We start from the raw sequence: 19,671 nt of genomic DNA on the forward strand, positions 1-19,671 counted from the left end.
TGGTGGGTTTTTGTTAAATGTGAGCCAAAATCATCACAATTAAAAGAAGCAAAGACTTAAATAAATTCAGTGCACTCAGACTGAAGTAGTTTAATACACGAGTTTCACAATTTGAGTTGAATTACTGAAAAAAAACTTTTCTATGACATTCTAATTTGAGATGCACCTGTATTTACTGCTCAAGAATCATTTATTATTGCTGCTTCATATGTGTGGAAACCGTGATGCACTTTTTCATATATATATAATTATTATATATATATATATATATATATATATATATATATATACATTGGTGGATAAAAAAAAATTATTTAATCAGCCTACCGAGGAATTTACCAATAAATTCTTTAAAAATCCTACAATGTGATTTTCTGGATTTTTTTCCTCATTTTGTCTCTCATAGTTGAGGTATACCTATGATGAAAATTACAGGCCTCTCTCATCTTTTTAAGTGGGAGAACTTGCACAATTGGTGGCTGACTAAATACTTTTTTGCCCCACTGTATATATAGTAATAATAATGTGGCAATGGTTTCTTAAGAACTACTTATGCTTCTGATGCTTGTGGGAAACACAGCCCTATTTGAACAAGCACTGTGAGCCATGCGTCAGCAGCGAACACTGTCTGTAATTGATTGGTTCTGTCTTTCAGCATTTGCCTGTGTTCCGATGAGCAGGAGAAACGGTTCTATCCAACACAATTATTCGCTAATATAGTCTATTTTTCCACTTAGAAGCTTTTTTTATGCACCGAATTTCTTGATAAGTAAATAAAATTAATGTTTAAAAAATGCACTTTAGAATCAATATTTTTATGTGAGGATCGATCCTTTCGATACAACATCAGTATCGAAACAAGTAATTGATTGGTTCTGTCTTTCAGCATTTGCCTGTGTTCCGATGAGCAGGAGAAACGGTTCTATCCAACACAATTATTCGCTAATATAGTCTATTTTTCCACTTAGAAGCTTATTTTATGCACCAAATTTATTTTAGTAAATAAAATTAATGGTTAAAAAAAGCACTTTAAAATCGATATTTTTATGTGAGGATCAATCCTTTCGATACAACATCAGTATCGCAAGTATCGATACTTAAGGATCGATCCGCTCATCCCTAATAAAAAGTGAGGCACCATTTCAAAAGACTTTCCACAAGACTAACATGATACAATCACTTACTAACTTTGTCTGTGCAAAGTTACATGCAGTATTATGTCTATCAAATTAACACATTGTTATAAGCCAAAAAACCTTTTAATTTATGCATGATAGTCGCAAAGCTACAAGACAAGGACTTCCTACCTACAGAAAAATTTAAGTGCTAAAGATATTTTCTATGGTAATTTGCAACAAATTAGTATATCAAGAGTGTGTGTGTGTATATATATATATATAAAAATAAAACTAAAGCAATAACATTTAAATACATGGATTATACATTTTTGGGTTGAGTACCCTTTAAAGAAATGATCATATGTTGAACTGCTGAATACAATGGATAAATTGACCTGCTGTAGTCATTATACTACCTGAAGACTTACCTGAAAAAGAACATGACTGTGCAGGGATCATACAACTCGTACATCTTGTTGAAATCTGGCACTTCTGTGATATCCACAAGATAAATGACTGCAAAATTCTTCACCTGAGGAAACACGTGATATTAGACATATAAAACATTGATAGACTAACACTAATATACATAATTATTCCCAAAGCATTGGTGTAATGAAAGATCAGCTAAACATAATCATACACCACATAATAGCTGATCTACGTGTTCACGTTCAGTCCGGTGGTTGAATATTAGGACGCTGTAATACCTTTTCGGCGATGCTGTACAACACTTCATCCATTTTCATACACGTAGGGTCCCAATCGTGGCCAAATCGTATAACAATCACACGGTCTTCCTCTGATAAAATAGCCTGGTCCACTTGCCAGCCATTGTGAAGATGAGGGAGCATGTACGACATTTTGAGGGATATCCAAACACACTTCTAAAAAGACACACGAGGTTGTCGTCAAATTCATTTGCTTGAGAACCGCACGCATTGTTTAACTAAACTGTTCAAACGTTATAAAATAGGATGCGATACTAATTGTTTACATTTCACACGTTGGTTTCTCATTAGCAATTAGCTCGGAATTCTAGAAAATAATAGCTCACCCCAACAGAAGTTTTCTTCAGGGAAATATTAGAGCAATGAAAAAGGAGAAAAACTTACCTCACAATTTAAAATAACCTTGTCCTTTAGATTAAGTGTATTGTCCGTTTATTAGATCTGAAGTCTTCTTCGCCGTCGTCTTCTTCTTCTCTTGGTTAATGGCGGATTGCAAACAGCTTTTATGTGCATACCGCCACCTACTGTACAGGAGTGTGAAGCGTTGACTGGGAATTAAAAAAAACTTTTGATACTGGCCTATATTCTGTTGAACAATCCTGTTTCCCTTATAAACCCTTGTCTCTTTCTGTGCTTTATAAAATATACTTATTACTGACAGGTCATTAAATTCCAATTAAATGACAATGTCTGAATGATTCTATAAGTTGAATTCTTTCTCTGTTATATTTTGAACAACTGTTTCTGGCAGACCACTGTGCAGTTTTCCGATTCTCTTTTCCCTATGATGAACACTCTGAAGTCTACAATAGAGAATTTTTATTATTATTATAATATTATAATGTATTCAGAGTCATTGAGGAATTAGACTTAAGATGCGTCAACTTCACTTATTTGCCCTTAATCACAAACAAATATGCACATCAATTGTTATGGCAAAATATGTTAAATACTTTGCTATTTGTTTTATAATCACCATGTATTCAGCCATCGTGAACTCATTTTATGTTATAATGTTTATACTTTTAAAAATTCATGTACCATTTAAACATTTACATCTTACATTAATTTAAGACCACTTAACATTAAGCTGAGAAAGCAAAAAGGTACTTAAAAATGGAAAAACTTTAAAGAAATTTTGTCCATGGACTTTTATCTTCAACATTTTAGGTTCAATGTAGGTGTATTAATGTATGAAGGAAAGTGTATATGTTGATAAATCCAAAAAATAAAAATTAAAAAATGTCTACGGACATGTAAACGTTAACAATCAATATATTTACTAGTCAAAACATATCCATAGAGCGTTTTTTAGTCATATATCTTACGACAGAATACTCTTAAAATTTAACTGGCAGCATGAAGAATGTATCAGCAAGTAAATATTGAGAACATTTTAGTTCTTCAAATTAGATTTATGCTCACAACCATGAAGGTATATTTATTTTCCCCATTTGTGTACTGTAAATAAATACTAGTTTAACTAAACTACATACTGGTTAACTGACACATTTTGTTCTCTGATGACAATTAAGCTTGAGGTTTGACAAGGGCCATTACAACACATGAACATACAATTGAAAGAAGTGCACTTGTATGTATATATGCTTTAATTTATTTACACAGCTTTTATTTTGTAAGCTTAGATGTTATTGTTTACTATACTGAACAGTTTTATTTTATCTATTTTATTTATAATGAACAGGAATAAAATAGGAACTCAAGAATTTACAAGATATCCTGATGCTTACAATCATAATACAATTGAAATTAACTGCATCCAAATCAAACTCATCTGCAAAGCTCCACTCTTATCAACAAGTATCAGTTGAGAGGATGTCACTTGGGTACGCAGCATTACTTCATATTATAAGAGAAAACATTTTTGGCCAAAAATCTGATCAAAACAATAGTTTGAATATACCATATTTATAAAAGTATAAGGCAAGCAAAATAGAAATGTAACTGATTGAACGGAAAGATACATGGTCTAAAACAAAATGGAAACGGGTAACCTCAGAAAGTCTTACATTCCAACAAATATATAAAGAATGTCACAAAAAATAGTTTATGACATTTGGCAAATATGAAAAGTATAATCTCACAAACGTTTTCAACCCTAGAGCTATAAATGGACTACAAACATCTATTTTTACATGGACCTTGCATGAAGTGATGCCTCAGTGAAAAGTAATGGATGTATACTTTAAAACGGTTAATATGAAACAAAAAAGTATTCACACAAGTTTATGAACAGCAGCCTAAAATCAAACACATTTTCGCTTGTTTCAATCTCTCGAGTTCTTCTTGGTTAACAGTTTAACACTAGTTTCGGTGAGAATGGAACATATTTTGCATTGTTTCAAGGAACACGTAACAGTTTAGGCTCTCAGTACAATTTGCTTTCAACTCCTCCTTGTCTTTATTACTAATGTGAAGCTACTCTTGGAGGTCCTCCATCTCGGTGTCTGTCACGGTGATCAACTTCTCCGGCTCAATCTCTGGGATGAGGAGATTATGCTTCAATTTCATCAGCTCTGTCATATTGAAGCCTAAAAGTACCACAGCCTTAGTTTTCTGTATGTTCTTCAGACATCTGGTACGCTTTGAGCTAACCTGGCAAGCAATGTCAGTTTTGTTAAGCAGCAAGCGGCTACTCAGGGCAATAATCTCCTTCTTGAGCGGGTAAGGCTGTGTATTAAAGTACTTATTGACAAACTCACGACGGTCTTCAAAAGTGCTCAACTCCATTCCGGTAGGATCCAACGCTAATTGTACGGAAGGATCGACTACTGCTTCAGGTGAGGGGACGGTCAGACCAGCCAACCTATCTCGCTCAAGTTTTCTCTTCCTTGCCAACCGTTCCTCCCGCTCTCTCCTATTCGCCTCCATAGCTTCTCTGAAGGCTATTTCAAGGCGCAGCTTGCTCTGCACCTCTGCTTCAGTTTCTGGTAGCTGCATGGCAGGAACAGAAGCTTGAACTGCAGTCGGGGTTGGACCAGTGATTTGTTTTGGATGAGCTGGGTATGATACAACTGCTCGGTTTGCTCTAGGAGTAACAGCTAATCCTAAATTCAGTTTATCACTATCCTTGAGACTCTTCGGTGCACTGCGACATTTAGCCAAGTGGACAATGATGGCCTTGGTAGTGGTTTTCCCAGTGTACACACCACCACAGTAAAGGCATCTGTACGATGGGGTTTTAAGTATAGCATGCAGAGTGGGCACAATGAAATGCTTTTCTTTGAGGTGCATTTGATAGCATTCCTTGTTCAGAAGCTTCTCTGAGCAGAAGGGGCATTCTGTGCTGTCAGGCTTGGGTGTGGGCATGTTGCATGGTGTGGACAGCTTGCTAATAGCCAGAGGATTGTTGGGCAACATCTTCACAAAGATCAGATCGAGGGAGCTTGTGACCAATGCAAGATTGAGCTCCTTTTCACCCATAATTAGTTTAGGAGCCGTGGTCCTGATGTCGAAGTAAGGGAAAAGCAGATTCCCCGAATCATCAGTATAGAGTCGGTATTCACGCCTCATGAAGTCACAGTTGCTCTTTCGGTTCACATTATGTTCCATCTGGATATGGTCGACAAGCTGCTTGATGGAGTAGAAGAGCCCCGAACAGAACAAGCAGTTCATGCCATGAAGCAGGTGTTCAAAGACTCCCTTTTCTGAAATCAAGATCTTACATGTCAGGCATTTCACCGTCTTGTCTGGCATCTTTTTCAAAAATGGAGCACGAGCAGCTAGACCAATCTTGGGCATTTGAGCTGCCTCTTTGTGAACCTCTGGATGGGACTCATAGATATCAGACGGGAAGAGCTCATTACAAATAGGACACGTGATCCACTTCTTGGTTTGCTTGGGGGCCGGCAAAGAGCTGTTTTGTTTGTTTTGCTGTACAAGTGGGTTGTTCTGGGATGCAGGCAAGGGGGATTTGCTGACTCCTTGGGAGTTATTTCCTTGGACCGATAGGACCTGCAAAGGTGCAAGAGTGTAGGTGGGCAAGCCGTCGACTTTGTTGCCAGTGGGGATCAAATGGCTCAGAAGGGATTGAGAGGTTATCATGGTGCCTCCAGAAGCGGGTTGATTTAGGGGCATTCTTGGATTAGCAGTGAGGGACTGAGGTGCCGGTGGCCTAACAGCAGGTACATTAAGGCAAACACCTGGCGGTAGGACAATTTGGCGGGAAACTGGTTGCAGTGGTGACTGGCTAGGTAGGCCTACTCTGACAGACACCTGATTGGGAGGAATGCCGCTAGGAGCAAGAGGCATGGCAGGTCTGGTCATTTGGGTGTTCTGAAAAGACAGTGGGACTCCAGGCCTCAGTAAACCCTTCGCCTCAGCGCTTGCAAGCTGAACCAGAGCAGAAGCTTGAGTTGGGAGAAACACCTGGCTGGTTCCAGGGGCAGCAATGACTGCAGAACCACCATTTCCTGGTCCTGTAACTCCACCAGTGGCCAGTGTAGCGGTCACCGCTGGCTGATCTTTCATCATCAAGACAGCAGGAGTGCTTTGAGTTTTCATTGCTAGAGCAGGGTACTGTTTCTTACTTTCTGTTTCAAAAATTAGAGCTCTGATATGAACATCCAGTTCCTTGTGCTTTTCTGAGGTTAGAAGATGATACAGCAAGTGTTCGGATGTCTCAGCTGATACATAACACTTTTTGCAGTAGAATTTCTGAGAACTGTCTCCTAAGGCCACAAGTTCCCGTTCCGATCTCTGCCCGGCGTATTTATTCAAAGTGGAAGTGTAGTGATAAAGAAGAACATGCTTTTTCACACTATACAAAAGAGTATCTTGTATATGGCATCTTCGGCACTGAAACGTGGTGCCATTTACAGCCCTTGGAGGCAGCTGTGAGACAGTCGGAGTTTCTAACTTTGTGTCCTCAACATGGAACAATTTGAGGTGCCTGGAGACCACTCTGGGGGGGGCTATAAATGGGCAAGAAGTACATGCTGAAAGCTTGCACAAACGCTCTTCTTCATCATGGTAGCGCTGAATGTGGGTTTTGTAGGCATGCCAGGATCTTGCAGAGAACTCGCATAAGGTGCAGCACAATCCTCGTGTCCGATATTCCCACTGAGGATGGAAAACAGAATTTCAGCCATTTGCCATTCAATATTCAGAGATGCTAATTATTTAAACAATTTTTGCTCAGTAAAGCTAAGCTAATTTACTAAAGTGACATTTTAAGTTCACCTTCTTTTTCCACCGGCCGTCAAATCCATCAGATAAACTGCACCAGTCTGTGGCATCAAAAACATTGTCCCCGGGGTAAAATTCCTGGAGCTCCTGATCAACGAAAAAGAGAAATAACATTTCAAATGTAAAGACATTAAGTAAAAAGCTATTTTAATACACATGGGCATGGGATTTCAGTTGTAGTTTCTTTTATTTTTAATTGTACATTGTAAAACAAACATACCTGGCCCAAACCAAGACATTCTTCAAGTCCAAATTCTCCAAGAATGTTTTTCACTTTTCGCCTTGTTCTGCGGATCTTCTCCAACCCTCTGACTGGAAACTGGTACATGGTCCTACACCTGAAAGAGAATCACTTTGGTTTCCATTTGAATTATGTCATTATTTTGTGATTTTTATTTTCATTTATTGAAGAGTCTTGAAGTTATACAGCATAATTATTCAAGACTACAATAAATACTCAATGGCATTTTAGGTGTATGTCACACAGCACCTCTTAACAAATCACATTATACATGCAGAATTTTTTTTTAATTGTCTGGCATCGCTGACTTGCATCACTGTCGTTTTTACAGACTGAACAGAAAACAAACACCAAAAAATCTATCACGTACAAAACCATTCTGAACCATTCATTTTTTTTGGACAAGCATTTCAACCTGGACTCATTTTTGCTAGACAATTATGTAGCCTCTGGATATTGGTAGAGACATGTCCCTAGCGCCCATACTAAATTCCAAATCTTTGCAGCTTGCCACTCTCAGTTTTTGTAGAAACTCTTTGGGCATCATGTTGACACCCACATCATTACCATGGAAACCAACATTGATATACCGGATACTGACTACAGTGTCCGAGCAATGAATCCAAATACATTCCTTGCAAAATAACAGTCTGGTCATTCAATTCAGGTTTGAATAAACAAATCAAAAGCCTAAAATGCTGCCTGTTAAACCTTAATTAAATCAATCAAAATTAGATATAAACACTTGCATAAACCCTTAGAAAGTAACTAAAACAAAAGTCCAAGAAATGGGAATATTTCTTTATATAAACTCAAGACAAACATATTACAACTCAAGAGACACATATTACATATTGTTTGTGACTGCATTCATTTATATACATTTACACATTCCTTTAAAAGGATTCCAGAATTTTAACAATGTCTATTTCTATGCGACAAAAAGTAACAAAAATTATTTGTATATTAGTAAATGTTATAGTATATCAGCATATGTTGTGGCATCACGAAAAAACACCAAGGTTCAGAATTTGTAATTCAAGAGCAGTTTAATATAAATTTGAATTTCATGAAAATGTCTGGCACATTTCAAAACCATTATCATTTTTAATGACATATTTCTATAATAGTTACACAAGTTCTCCCTCTCACGTGTGTGTGTGTGATATATTAAAATGATTTAAATGAATGTTATCGGTTTCCTTAAAATGATCAAGGGAAGCGTGTCATTTTTGACCCGATAAATATCTGACCCTGGATGGTCTTCACATCTCCATTACTCAATCATTCAGATAACGAAAATTTGATTTTGGCATTAATGTGAATTTGGGGGAGAACTTGACATGAAAAGAAGTGCAAAATAACTTTGATAGTCCTACAAAATGTTATTATTTTATTGTGAAAGGTTATAATATTCATGATGGGTCATAGGTGCCCATTTTTGCATGTTGAACGTGCAGTGATTATAACACCAAAATCTGTTGAATTCAGTACTGCAGCAAATTATACAACATTCACTCACATGGAGGACTGCTACCTCGTGTATTATCTACAACTCACGAATGTTGGAAATACATATGATATATATATATATATATATATATATATATATACATACATATACACATACACACGCTAAATGTACGTATTGCAATGACAGAAAATGTCACGTCTTAGCCCTGCATCGGTCAAATACAACACTTTCTGACAGCACAAGTTTACATTATCATACCCTGTGAGCGCCTAAATGCATATCTAATTCAAGCTGTAATTATGTATTTTTCGCAAGCATCGACTGCGACCGCTGACCAAACATATCCACTCCCGCCAAAGCACACGAACTGTTCGAAACAATAGTCTCACGTAACTCTTAACTGGTCAAATGTGATGTACCGAGCGCCCCACATCTGCATGAATTCGACAGGAATCTTTTCAAATCGCAAAACAACTGATTCCATCCAAGAACGCGCGATTCTAAATAACGCTCACTTAGTGCCATAAAGTACCCTCTTCGCAGCTTTCGGCTAATAGGCTTCGTTCTACTTCCTGATCACACCGAAGTTGTGCAACTTTGTTATACGTCAAATAATTTTCATTCTTAATGTTTTAGAAGATTAACTAATGTTGTTCAAAAAATAAGTACCTATATTATACTTGAATGTTCATTCAAATATTAAGCAAATTCAAGTGTCATCCTACCACTACAAGATAAAGTTCATAACTAAAATGGCATAGTCACATTAAACTCGTGCTTCATTTACTTCTATTAAAATGAATCAGAGTGAGAATACAAGCATGTGAAGAAGTTTCGTATTTTGCTGCGTATCGAAATACAGTTTGGTGAATTCTGTCCTGCTATTTATATTGCAAAACAACATTCGGCCAACAATTGAACTTAATGTCGCAAACTGTCCACTTAACTCAAAATACAAACGCCCTCTATGGGTGCTGTGCAGTGATATACACAGCAAATAAGTGAAAAGACACTTTGTGGTGTATTTATCTTTTACGTACTTGTATTTGAAATTGTTAGTCTTGAACCTGTATGTAAAATGTTTGCACAGATACTGTATTTTGTTTCTTCCTGTGGCAGACAACACAGAAATGACAATAAACCACTTCATTTGACTATACTTTATTGACCAATCGGCACCCAGTACCAGAACTATTTGGTTTACAAATGTTTTCATATGAACTTTAATGACCCTCTGAGGCAAATACAGTCAGGACCTGTATAAACTGACACCAACGTTTTTCTTTCCCTGATGCCATTTTCTCAATAGTATTCATACTTTTAGCATGGTCTTGATTGTTTCACTAATGTAAAATCAGTTTTTTTATTACCGGTATTTAGATCATCATAAATCAGGAACAAAGACATTTTACTAAAACAATGATGCATAGGCATTCAAAGATGGATTGTACTAACAGGAGATTTATTATCAAACTGAAGTTGTTTTCAAACAGTGCATGCCACAACATACAAATTATGATTATTATAATCACTTGTTTCTAACATGTCTTTTTCTTTTCTGGAGATGATCATGAACCTTCAAGATCCTTGGCAAAATAGGACGAAAACTGTTCGGAATGTGAAATGTGAAGCCATACTCCAGATACAAAAGTTGCATGGACTGTAAATACTACATACTATGCTCCAAAGTTATGAAGAGCTAATCGGAACATGTCATTGGTGCAGACCCATTTGTTATCTACATTCTTCAGCAAGAAGACTTGCTGAAAGCCCATAACTTGGTCTTGATCAGCCTGTAAAATTATACAAAAACAATATTAATGTTTGTTTTTTTACAGTCAGATTAAAAGGAATATCTCACGCAATCATTACAATTTGCTGAAAATTTACTCACTCTTGGCCATTCATGATGTAGATGAGTTTGTATATTCATCAGAACAGATCTGGAGAAATTTAGCATTACATGGCTTGGATCAGCTGATAAAAACACCACAATAATCCTTTTGTCAATCAATTCATGTCTTTGAGGCGTTTTAACTTCATTGTGAGTCATGTGGATTATTGTTATGTTTTTATCAGCCGTTTGGACTCTCATTCTGACGGCACCCATTCACTGCAGATGATCCATTGGTGAGCAAGTGACGTAATGCTAAATTTCTCCAAATCTGTTCCGATGAAGAAACAAACTCATGTACATTTGGGATGTCCTGAGGGTGAGTACATTTAGAGCAGATTTTAATTTTTGGGTGAATTATTCCTTTAAGACATATAACAGCACAGATATCCCCCTTGTCCAAATACCCACACTTGCGGTCTTGGCCATTTGAGAGCGCGTGCGCGCGACAGGAAGTAAGTGCACAAGACTGTCCCAGGTCTTAAAAACGCCAGAGCGCATTAAAGCACACTAAATCCACACTATCTCGAATACCGCTCCGGAGCGGTATTCGAGGCTTAGTGGATTTAGTGTGCTTTAAATTTGGTAGAAAACACTGTTTTTACGTTTTATTGGTGCAAAGAGGAGTAGTGGTGATATTTATTTTGTACAACATTTGCAACTGCTTTTTATCACTTAATTAGAAGCACCACAAATTAAAATTGTCATGTTATAGAGCCACTGAACAGACATTTAGAAGTGGATTTTAAAATGCAAAGTATTTCAAATGAAAATAAAGCTATGTAAACACTTGCATTTTTACAACACTAATGTTGAAACGTGTTATTCAGTGGTAATGAAAAGTTCGACACACACTTGTGGTCTTCATGCTCACTTGAACACTTGGCCCAAATACAGCAAATACATCATATAAGTAGTCAAGTGGTCAAGTGCAAAGACCGCAAGTGTGGGTATTTAGACAAGGCTATCATTGTCATTGAACAAAAATCCAGAAATCTACTATTTCAATCTAAATTTTGACAGCTGTCTGATGAACCAGATCTGTTTTAATAAATGCAGTCTTACTTTGAGCTGGCCCATGACCATACTCATGACACAGCTGTCTGGAGTGGGATGATGGTCCTGAGCGGTGATGATGTGCTGAATGGACTGAAAGGGAAGGCTCTGCAAACAGGCACATTCTGTTAGACATAATCAGGAAGACAGTACGACAGTAATGACAGCTGTAAAAGAAGTTAACTTACACTTAGTTTGGTCATGATTGCACTCTTCCCTTGAAATCCCTCTCCTTCCCATGTCAAACAGGAAGCATCGGTCTAAAGGAGAAAAGTGGGATATCATAATTGATATACAGGCTTAGAATGGAGTACTAAAACTACAGCTGAAACACAATAAGGATCGATTAAAACAAAATAATACGGGTTCGGAACCTAAACTCATCCCGCGTTCGCTGTCAGTCATTTTACTCGCAATAATTCACTCACATACAGTTCGGAGAGCTTCACGCGGTCTGTATCAAACTGCTGATAATAGTGTTGCACGAATCCACTGCCGATTTGCTCCCACATCGGTTTTTCTGCCATTGTTTTTCGCCGTATTAAAGATCCTGCGTAACTTAGAACAGACAAATTCCCACGTGTAGCCGATTCTGCAAACAAACGCTGGAAATTGATCACAAAGTTAAACGAAAGTATATCATATAGCGTATTAAATATACCATATAGTCTGATCAAATAGTCTTTTTAAACAATATCGTGTTTAAAATATTCTTGATGTAGATATTACTTTCAAACTTAAAAACGACCCCCTCAATGTGATGGCAACGCTACCTGGGCTGTGTAACTTCGCGCCTTATTGGCCGGAACAAGAAGCAGCGATGAAAGCGTGACCGGCAGATCTCAGATCAGCTGTTAGGAGAGTAGGTGAATCAGATCAGTTCAGATGTTGGGGAAATTGGATTCATTTTTTGGTCATACGAAACGAGTGCACAACCGATGCTTGCTATAACAACAAATATCTTTGATGGGTTTTTTTTTTTTTTAAATCATCTTTTCTTTATTTGTTCTGTTCCTGCCTTTTATGTTCATAAAAAAGATGTTTAATTAAATGCATCTTTCTCTTTTAACAGTCATTATCGATTTTTTTTCTTCTCTTCTCTATGTTCAGATGACATTAGATGTATTGTTGATACAGTATGTGTAATGTATGCAAAGTTGTTATTCATTAATGTCAACTCTGAATTGTTTGCAATAAAAAAAAAACTTTTTTTTTTAATTAAAAAAATATAACAACAATTATATGCATGTGAATATAAACACTAGACAAGAAAAACTTTTTTTAATTCAGTACAACACTTTACAGTTTGTTAAGGTATAAATTAAGTTATGCAAACAAAAAAAAGTATAATAATAATAATTAAAAACAGAAAAACGTTTAAATTCGCTTCATCAAAAATATTATAGACATAAAAAAGGAAATGGATTTAAACATAAAATGTAACATTTTTTCGACCTCAAACAATATTGGCGCATTTTGTATGAATATACAAGCAAAAACAGGGCGTGGGTCATTATTACTAAATGTTCTATTCATTATTGTACATATCCATTCATGTCAGTAGTTCACCTATGTACACATACTTTCAATCCAATGTCTATCCGTTCATTCTTTGAAAGCTTTATTATCTCTATATTTGTATATAAACATATCTCTATACTTGTATTTGTATTGATTAGCTTTAGCAATGTTTTGTACATCTTAAAAACGTGTTATTATTTTATGCAGTTATTACAATTGTTGTATTACATCGTATATTTATATCCTGTGAAATGTACGCCTTATCTTGTGTTTTGATGTCAAGCACAATGTAACAACTGTAAATGAATCAAATAATAATAAAACAGCGGACGCCGGTAAGGACTTTTAAAAAGACTTTTATTATGCCATCATTTCTGAAGTCGCTTGTTTAGGGCTCTGGGATCGCCTGTGCATCTATGATTGCACGCAGACGGTTCTGTTGTACCAAAACGTGCACTTAAAATATGTTTAAAGGGATTTAATTTATTTTACGGTTATATGAAAAATTAAACAACAAAAGAGCATAATCGACAGTATTTCTTTCTAGAATATATCTACCAGGCACAAAACGGACAGCTAGAAATTCGCAACTTTCAGTAGAAGACTGTTACGTGTTGTTTTTCGCGGACGTGTTAATAGAAGTTAAATGTCGAACCATGTCTGGGTGTCAAGGAGTCACTGCTTTGTGTGAAAATCCCACAGAAGTGTTTTTGGATGTTTCTAAATTGCTCATTACATACGCGGACAATATTCTTAGGTACGTGAAGTGCTCCGGCCACACAGTGCCGGGTGGAATGTTGTTATGCCTGATTATTGGAACTGGCAGTCTCTTCTGTATGTAGGTGTGCTGTCTATCAGACAGTCTGTCCAACCATCTTGTTTTTTTGAATTCCTTATTCTACATTCATCATATTGGACGCGATCTGTAGGCTACGTATGATTTCTATCGCATTTTTCAGTGTCTGGTTTGATTTTTGTGTATGTGTGCTTTGTAGAAACCCAAATGAGGATAAATACAGATCAATCCGTATCGAAAACCCAACATTTTCCACCAAACTTCTACCTGTCAAAGGAGCAGTTGAATGTCTCTTTGAGATGGGATTTGAGGAGGTTGGTGCCCTGCATATGACCATTTAAATATATCAAAAATACAGAAATAATGGCTTTCTGTTTTAATATACTTAAAAATATCATTTATTTCTGTGATGTAAAGCTGAATTTTCAGCAGTCATTACTCCAATCTTCAGTGTCACACGATCCTTCAGAAACCATTCTAATATGCTGATTTATTATCAATGTTGGAAGCCGTTGTGCTGCTTAATATTTTTTGGAACCGGTCATACTTTTTTCAGGATTATTTGACGAATAGAAAGAACAGCATTTATTTAAAATAGAAATCTTTTCTAACAATATAAGTCTTTATTATCACTTTTGATCAATTTAACACTTCCTTGATGAATAAAAGCATTCATTTCTTTCAAAAAAAATAAAATTACTGACCCCAAACTTTTGAAAGGTAGTTTATATTGTTACAAAAGATTTTTATTTTGAATAAATGCTGTTCTTTTTAACTTTTTATTCATCAAAGAATCCTAAAAAAAAGTATCAAGTTCCAAAAAATATTAAGCAGCACATGATGAGCAGAAGAGACTTATTTAAAAAAACATTACAAATCTTACTAATCCCACACTTTTGAACGGCAGTGTATATATAAATTATATATGTATGTATATATATATATATATATATATATATATATATATATATATATATATATATATATAAGCATCATAACATGTCAGATTTGCTTTTTGTTTGTGTCAATGTTAGGCTGAAACCCACCTGGTGTTTCCTAAGTCTGCATCTGTGGAGAGGCTGAGGCAGGTGCGGGAGACAATTGCAGCTGAAAGGGACCAGAGACTTGGTGCGGGTAAAGCTGCATCCAGTCAACAAAGTGCCAGAGTTCCTCCAAGTCCTGCCCCACCACCACTACCCTCCGCTTCTTCTGCCGCTGCCGTCCCTACACCTGCACCAGCTGCTCTGCCATTCACAGTGAGTCTCTTTTTTTCTTCCTAATTCTCAGTTTTCTTTTTATAGTGTCAGGGTCCTATTTGCAGGTTCTTCTTAAGGATGATATCATGAATTAGATTTTCCATTTATAGCTGAAGCTTTCTGCACTACCACTTAAAACAGCTAAATTAATCATGTGTAAAATAAATGTTTGATTCTAGCATTTTCATACTCTTTTCTCCTTTTTGTTTTCTGGCGTATTAGTCAAGCAGCGTGACATTTCTTAGGACTCTGCAGTCAAACTTCCAGCATGTGTTGATATACGAGAGCCCTGAATTGCAGCAGAAGGCTCTGAACTGCATACCTAATGAACTGCTCAGAACCAGAGCAAAAGAACGCTTGAAACAAGCCAAGGATGCGGATCCAGGTTAGCAAGATATGCTATCATTTTACATCAGTTTGACAGTTTTATATTAATACATTTTGATATTCTTTAGAATAGGATTTTTAAAAATGACTCCCCTCATTTAAAAGTTTTATACAAAGACATTTTGAAAAATCTGTTTAAACCTGGATGAAATTAAGGCACCAGACTAATGTTTATGTGTTGTGTTCCACTCAGTGTGTACTCTAGGTGAAGAGGACATGCTAATTCTAGACCTGTTGCAGTGGTTCAAAGGGGATTTCTTTTCCTGGGTGGACAATCTGCCATGCAGCCGATGTGGAGGTGCAACCCAGCCTTCTGGATCCCTCCCCCCCTCAAATGATGACCTACGCTGGGATGCAGGCCGTGTAGAGAACCACTACTGTCACACCTGCCAACTCTCCACTAGATTCCCAAGGTACATTGGCTTTTTCATTACTATCACACTACAGAGCACACCTCGCTTTTCAGACCTATGAGCTTTGTAAAAATCAACACGTTTCAGAAAGGCGGAGCATAGAGGAGAATAATGTTCTTTTTTAGCAACGTCATATGACCCCTTTAATAAATAGGCATAAAGGAATAGTTCACCCAAAAATGTTGTCATCATTTACTCACCCTTATGTCATTGCAAATCTGTATGACTTTCTATCCTGTATTCTGTATCAAAATTACAATAGCACAAAAGTAGTCCATGTGACTCTGAAAGGGCAATGCTATTAATGTCAATACAGTTGCAAATTGACTTTTTTTTCCCCTTTCCCAGGTACAATCACCCAGAGAAGCTTCTGGAGACCAGGAAAGGGCGTTGTGGGGAATGGGCCAATTGTTTCACGCTGCTCTGCCGAGCCTTAGGCCTCGAGGCCAGATATATCTGGGACAGCACAGGTACAAATCTTACAGCATTACTGTACCACAATGATATAATTTTGGAATAGAAAAACTCAGTTTTGTCCTGCTTTCAGATCACGTGTGGACTGAGGTGTATTCTCAGTCACAGCGTCGCTGGCTACACTGTGACCCTTGTGAGAACACATGCGATAAACCCCTCCTGTATGAAGTCGGCTGGGGGAAGAAACTCTCTTACATTCTGGCATTCTCTAAGGACCAGGTTGTGGATGTGACATGGAGGTATTCCTGTAAACACCCAGAGGTCCTTTCCAGACGCACACAGGTACAGGAGACATGGCTGCTTCAAAAGCTTAACGGTCTCAACGCTACGGTACGTTTGTCATTTTCATGCCCTCATCCAAAGTGCAGCTCCTTTCATTATTGCCTCGAATAAATGAATCTGACTGTCATTACCACTTCATACCTTTAGAGGCAGCAGTCTCTAGGAGCAGAGAGGAAGCAGCAGCTGTTGCAAAGACTCCTGGTAGAGCTGGTGGAGTTTATTTCTCCCAAAACTTCTACGTCTGGAGAGCTGGGAGGTCGCATCTCAGGATCTCTGGCTTGGAGGGTGGTTCGAGGGGAGACTGGAGCAAGTAACACTGAAGGGGTGAGATGCTCATCTATAAAAGTCATTTTTACTGATTATGCCATTGGAGGGATTTTCTATGCATGTATATATATTAACTTACCTTTTATGTATGTTTTCTCACAGGATGCACAGGAATGTGTCTTCATTCCTACAAAATCTGAAAAGCAAAACAAGTTGTTCCACATTTGCTACAACGTGATCAAAAACTGTTACTTCAGACAGAGCAATGACCAAGAGACTATCCCAGGATGGCAGAGAGGTGCTTGGAGGACAGAAAATATGTTCAGGAAAGAAGAGCAAGACTGGCAGATGGTTTGTTTCTTTTAGCTGTTTATTTTTTGAAGATGACAAAAACTACCTTTCTTTATATAACCAATATTAGTAATAAATTGTGTTTTGTCTAATTTTATTTTATTTTTTTAATTAATTAATGTTATATTTGATGTTACATTTAATTTGTTTTGTTACTTAATTTTATTTATAATATTGTTCAATATTAATCTGGTAGTATCACTTGTTTAGTTGTATATTCTTGCTTTCTATAAATTCATGATGTGTTTAAATTTTCTTACTTTGGTAGAGTAATATTGATTTCAAATACACTACCGAAAGTATCAAAAGTTTGGGGTTGGTAAAAGTTTTCAATGTTTTTGAAAGAAATGTCTTCTGCTCACCAAGACTGCATTTATTTGAACAACAATACAGTAAAAACAGTAATACTGTGAAATATTAATACAATTTAAAATATATGTTTTCTATTTTAATATATTTTTAAATGTTATTTATTCCTGTGATGGCAAAGCTGAGTTTTCAGCAGTCATTACTTGTCTTGCTAAATGTTTTTGTAAAAACCATGGCACATTTTTTCAGAATTCATTAATGAATAGAAAGTTCAAAGGTACATCATTTATTTGAAATAGTAACCTTTTGTAACATTATAAATGACTTACACTTCATAATGAAAGTAATTTGTCTTTGCTGAATAAAAGTATTAAAATCTTAGTGACCCTAAAGTTTTGAATGCTTGCGAATAGGCCATCAAATCAAAGTCATTATTGACCTATCGTACCAGAATTACAGTATCGGTGCATTTCTACTTGTAGGTCTTTCTATCATATTAGCCATTGTCCTCTTAAACATACTTGGGTTTAAATGCAGTACTTACAATGCTGGTTCTGTGATTGTACTGTAGGTGTATTTGGCACGAACCGAGGGCTCTTCCTTCGGGAGGATAAGCTGGAAGTTTAACTGCGCTCCAGTAGGGATGAAGATAAAGTCTGCTTCGGTCCGAGCCTTCAGCCAGACCTTCCATTCAGGCAGCATTCGTTGGAGTTTGCGTTCCGCCGAGACCACCATAGAGTTCCCTGGAGGTATGAGTCTCACCGTTTGATGCATCAGCTCTGTGCTTTGTGTATCAGGTTGAATCACTGCTCTCTGTGCTTCAAGAGCTCATTTCTGAAATAGGTTTTTAAATGTAACATGATTGCCGCTAATTAAGCTTGATTATAATATTAGTAATCGGTTTGTTTTTACAGATGGTGAACTGCACTCCTCTTCAAGTCTGTCCGGAGGCAATGAGCTGATTGTGGAGGTGGAGCTCACAGGAGGAGAGGGTGAAGTGTCATGGCAACATGCTCAGCTCTTCAGGCAGAGTTTAAAAGACACAGAGAAAGTTTTATTTGAAATTTTGGTTGAAATGGAAGAGTTTTAGCATTTACACATCTCTTGCAAGTACTCATTTGAAATATTAAGGAAATGTTTCATCAAAGGTAAGAACGTATTTCGTTTCCTTTTAGATGCAACTCTGCAATCAAGGGTTTTCTTTTAACACCCAGCATCAACTCTTACCTGCATGTCTTCTTACTGTATGCCATTTTATGGATATACCCTTTGTTATCCACTAGCCAGAAATAGTTTACTGTGAATTATTCTGGAAAGCTGGTCAGTTCTAAAAACTGAACTATTGTATTGTAACAAGTCAAATAAATGTGAGTTTAGATGCGACTAGATTTGGAAATGAAATTATTTTTCAGTTTTAGGCATCACTGTTGTACATTTTAAAACTAACTGTACATCATACTTTCCTGTTCATGATATGAACAGGAAGTGTAATGATATGACCTTTTAGCAATACATTAAATGATTTAATTCTTCAGTTGTGCATGAACTCTTCACTACACTTTAGTTGGACTACTTAAGGGAATAGTTCACCAAAAACAAACCTAAAAATGTACTCATCCTAAGGCCATCCAAGATGTAGATGAGTTTGTTTCTTCATCTGCACAGATTTGGGGGATTTTAACATTACATCACTTGCTCACCAATGGATCCTCTGCGGCGAATGGGTGCCGTCAGAATGAGAGTCCAAACAGCTGACAAAACATCACAGTAATCCACAAGTAATCCACATGACTCCAGTTCATCAATTAACGTCTTACAAAAAGCTGCATTTGTAAGAAACAAATCCACCACTCTTTCTGGACAAAATGCTAGAAGCCTTGGTGAGCAAGTGAT

The 19,671-nt window shown here is 36.8% G+C and overlaps 4 protein-coding genes across 8 annotated transcripts in view; 1 reads left to right on the top strand and 3 right to left on the bottom strand.

Moving 5' to 3' along the window:
* LOC107593624 (thioredoxin-like protein 4A) overlaps window positions 1-2,334 on the bottom strand; it is a 4,502-nt gene extending 2,168 nt beyond the window's left edge. The window contains exons 1-3 of the mRNA XM_016283423.1: window positions 2,234-2,334; window positions 1,829-2,005; window positions 1,547-1,650 (exon numbers count right to left, since the gene is read on the bottom strand). Of these exons, the coding sequence (XP_016138909.1) occupies window positions 1,547-1,650; window positions 1,829-1,981 (257 nt within the window). The 5' untranslated portion in view covers window positions 1,982-2,005; window positions 2,234-2,334. The remainder of the gene's footprint in view (window positions 1-1,546; window positions 1,651-1,828; window positions 2,006-2,233) is intronic.
* Window positions 2,335-3,568: 1,234 nt separating this feature from the next.
* On the bottom strand, window positions 3,569-7,495 carry LOC107593603 (ADNP homeobox protein 2-like). Its single transcript, XM_016283385.1, has 3 exons — window positions 7,278-7,495; window positions 7,052-7,144; window positions 3,569-6,931 (listed from the first exon to the last, which is right to left on the bottom strand). The coding sequence occupies exons 1-3, from the start codon at window positions 7,383-7,385 to the stop codon at window positions 4,289-4,291; spliced, it is 2,844 nt and encodes a 947-aa protein (XP_016138871.1). The 5' UTR covers window positions 7,386-7,495; the 3' UTR covers window positions 3,569-4,288.
* Window positions 7,496-10,145: 2,650 nt separating this feature from the next.
* Window positions 10,146-12,600, bottom strand: LOC107593625 (nuclear transport factor 2-like). Of its 4 annotated transcripts, none has more exons than XM_016283427.1 (5): window positions 12,496-12,600; window positions 12,151-12,314; window positions 11,911-11,982; window positions 11,732-11,830; window positions 10,146-10,565 (listed from the first exon to the last, which is right to left on the bottom strand). In XM_016283427.1, exons 2-5 carry the CDS (start codon window positions 12,247-12,249, stop codon window positions 10,449-10,451), a joined length of 387 nt encoding a protein of 128 aa, XP_016138913.1. In that variant the 5' UTR covers window positions 12,250-12,314; window positions 12,496-12,600; the 3' UTR covers window positions 10,146-10,448. The 4 variants fall into 4 exon arrangements, with proteins under 4 accessions (XP_016138913.1, XP_016138912.1, XP_016138911.1 ...); XM_016283426.1 differs by having other exon boundaries at window positions 12,151-12,327; XM_016283425.1 differs by having other exon boundaries at window positions 12,151-12,327; window positions 12,452-12,503.
* Window positions 12,601-13,613: 1,013 nt separating this feature from the next.
* LOC107593604 (peptide-N(4)-(N-acetyl-beta-glucosaminyl)asparagine amidase) lies at window positions 13,614-19,166 on the top strand. 2 transcript variants are annotated; one of them, XM_016283387.1, is made up of 12 exons: window positions 13,614-14,000; window positions 14,239-14,353; window positions 15,074-15,295; window positions 15,518-15,680; window positions 15,876-16,095; window positions 16,444-16,565; window positions 16,643-16,899; window positions 16,999-17,175; window positions 17,281-17,469; window positions 18,350-18,527; window positions 18,693-18,870; window positions 18,916-19,166. In XM_016283387.1, the coding sequence occupies exons 1-11, from the start codon at window positions 13,900-13,902 to the stop codon at window positions 18,866-18,868; spliced, it is 1,920 nt and encodes a 639-aa protein (XP_016138873.1). In that variant the 5' UTR covers window positions 13,614-13,899; the 3' UTR covers window positions 18,869-18,870; window positions 18,916-19,166. The 2 variants fall into 2 exon arrangements, with proteins under 2 accessions (XP_016138873.1, XP_016138872.1); XM_016283386.1 differs by having other exon boundaries at window positions 18,693-19,166.
* Window positions 19,167-19,671: the final 505 nt, after the last annotated feature.

This window comes from Sinocyclocheilus grahami, unplaced genomic scaffold, assembly GCF_001515645.1.
Source record: "Sinocyclocheilus grahami isolate Dianchi unplaced genomic scaffold, SAMN03320097.WGS_v1.1 scaffold174.1, whole genome shotgun sequence".
NCBI lineage: Eukaryota > Metazoa > Chordata > Actinopteri > Cypriniformes > Cyprinidae > Sinocyclocheilus > Sinocyclocheilus grahami.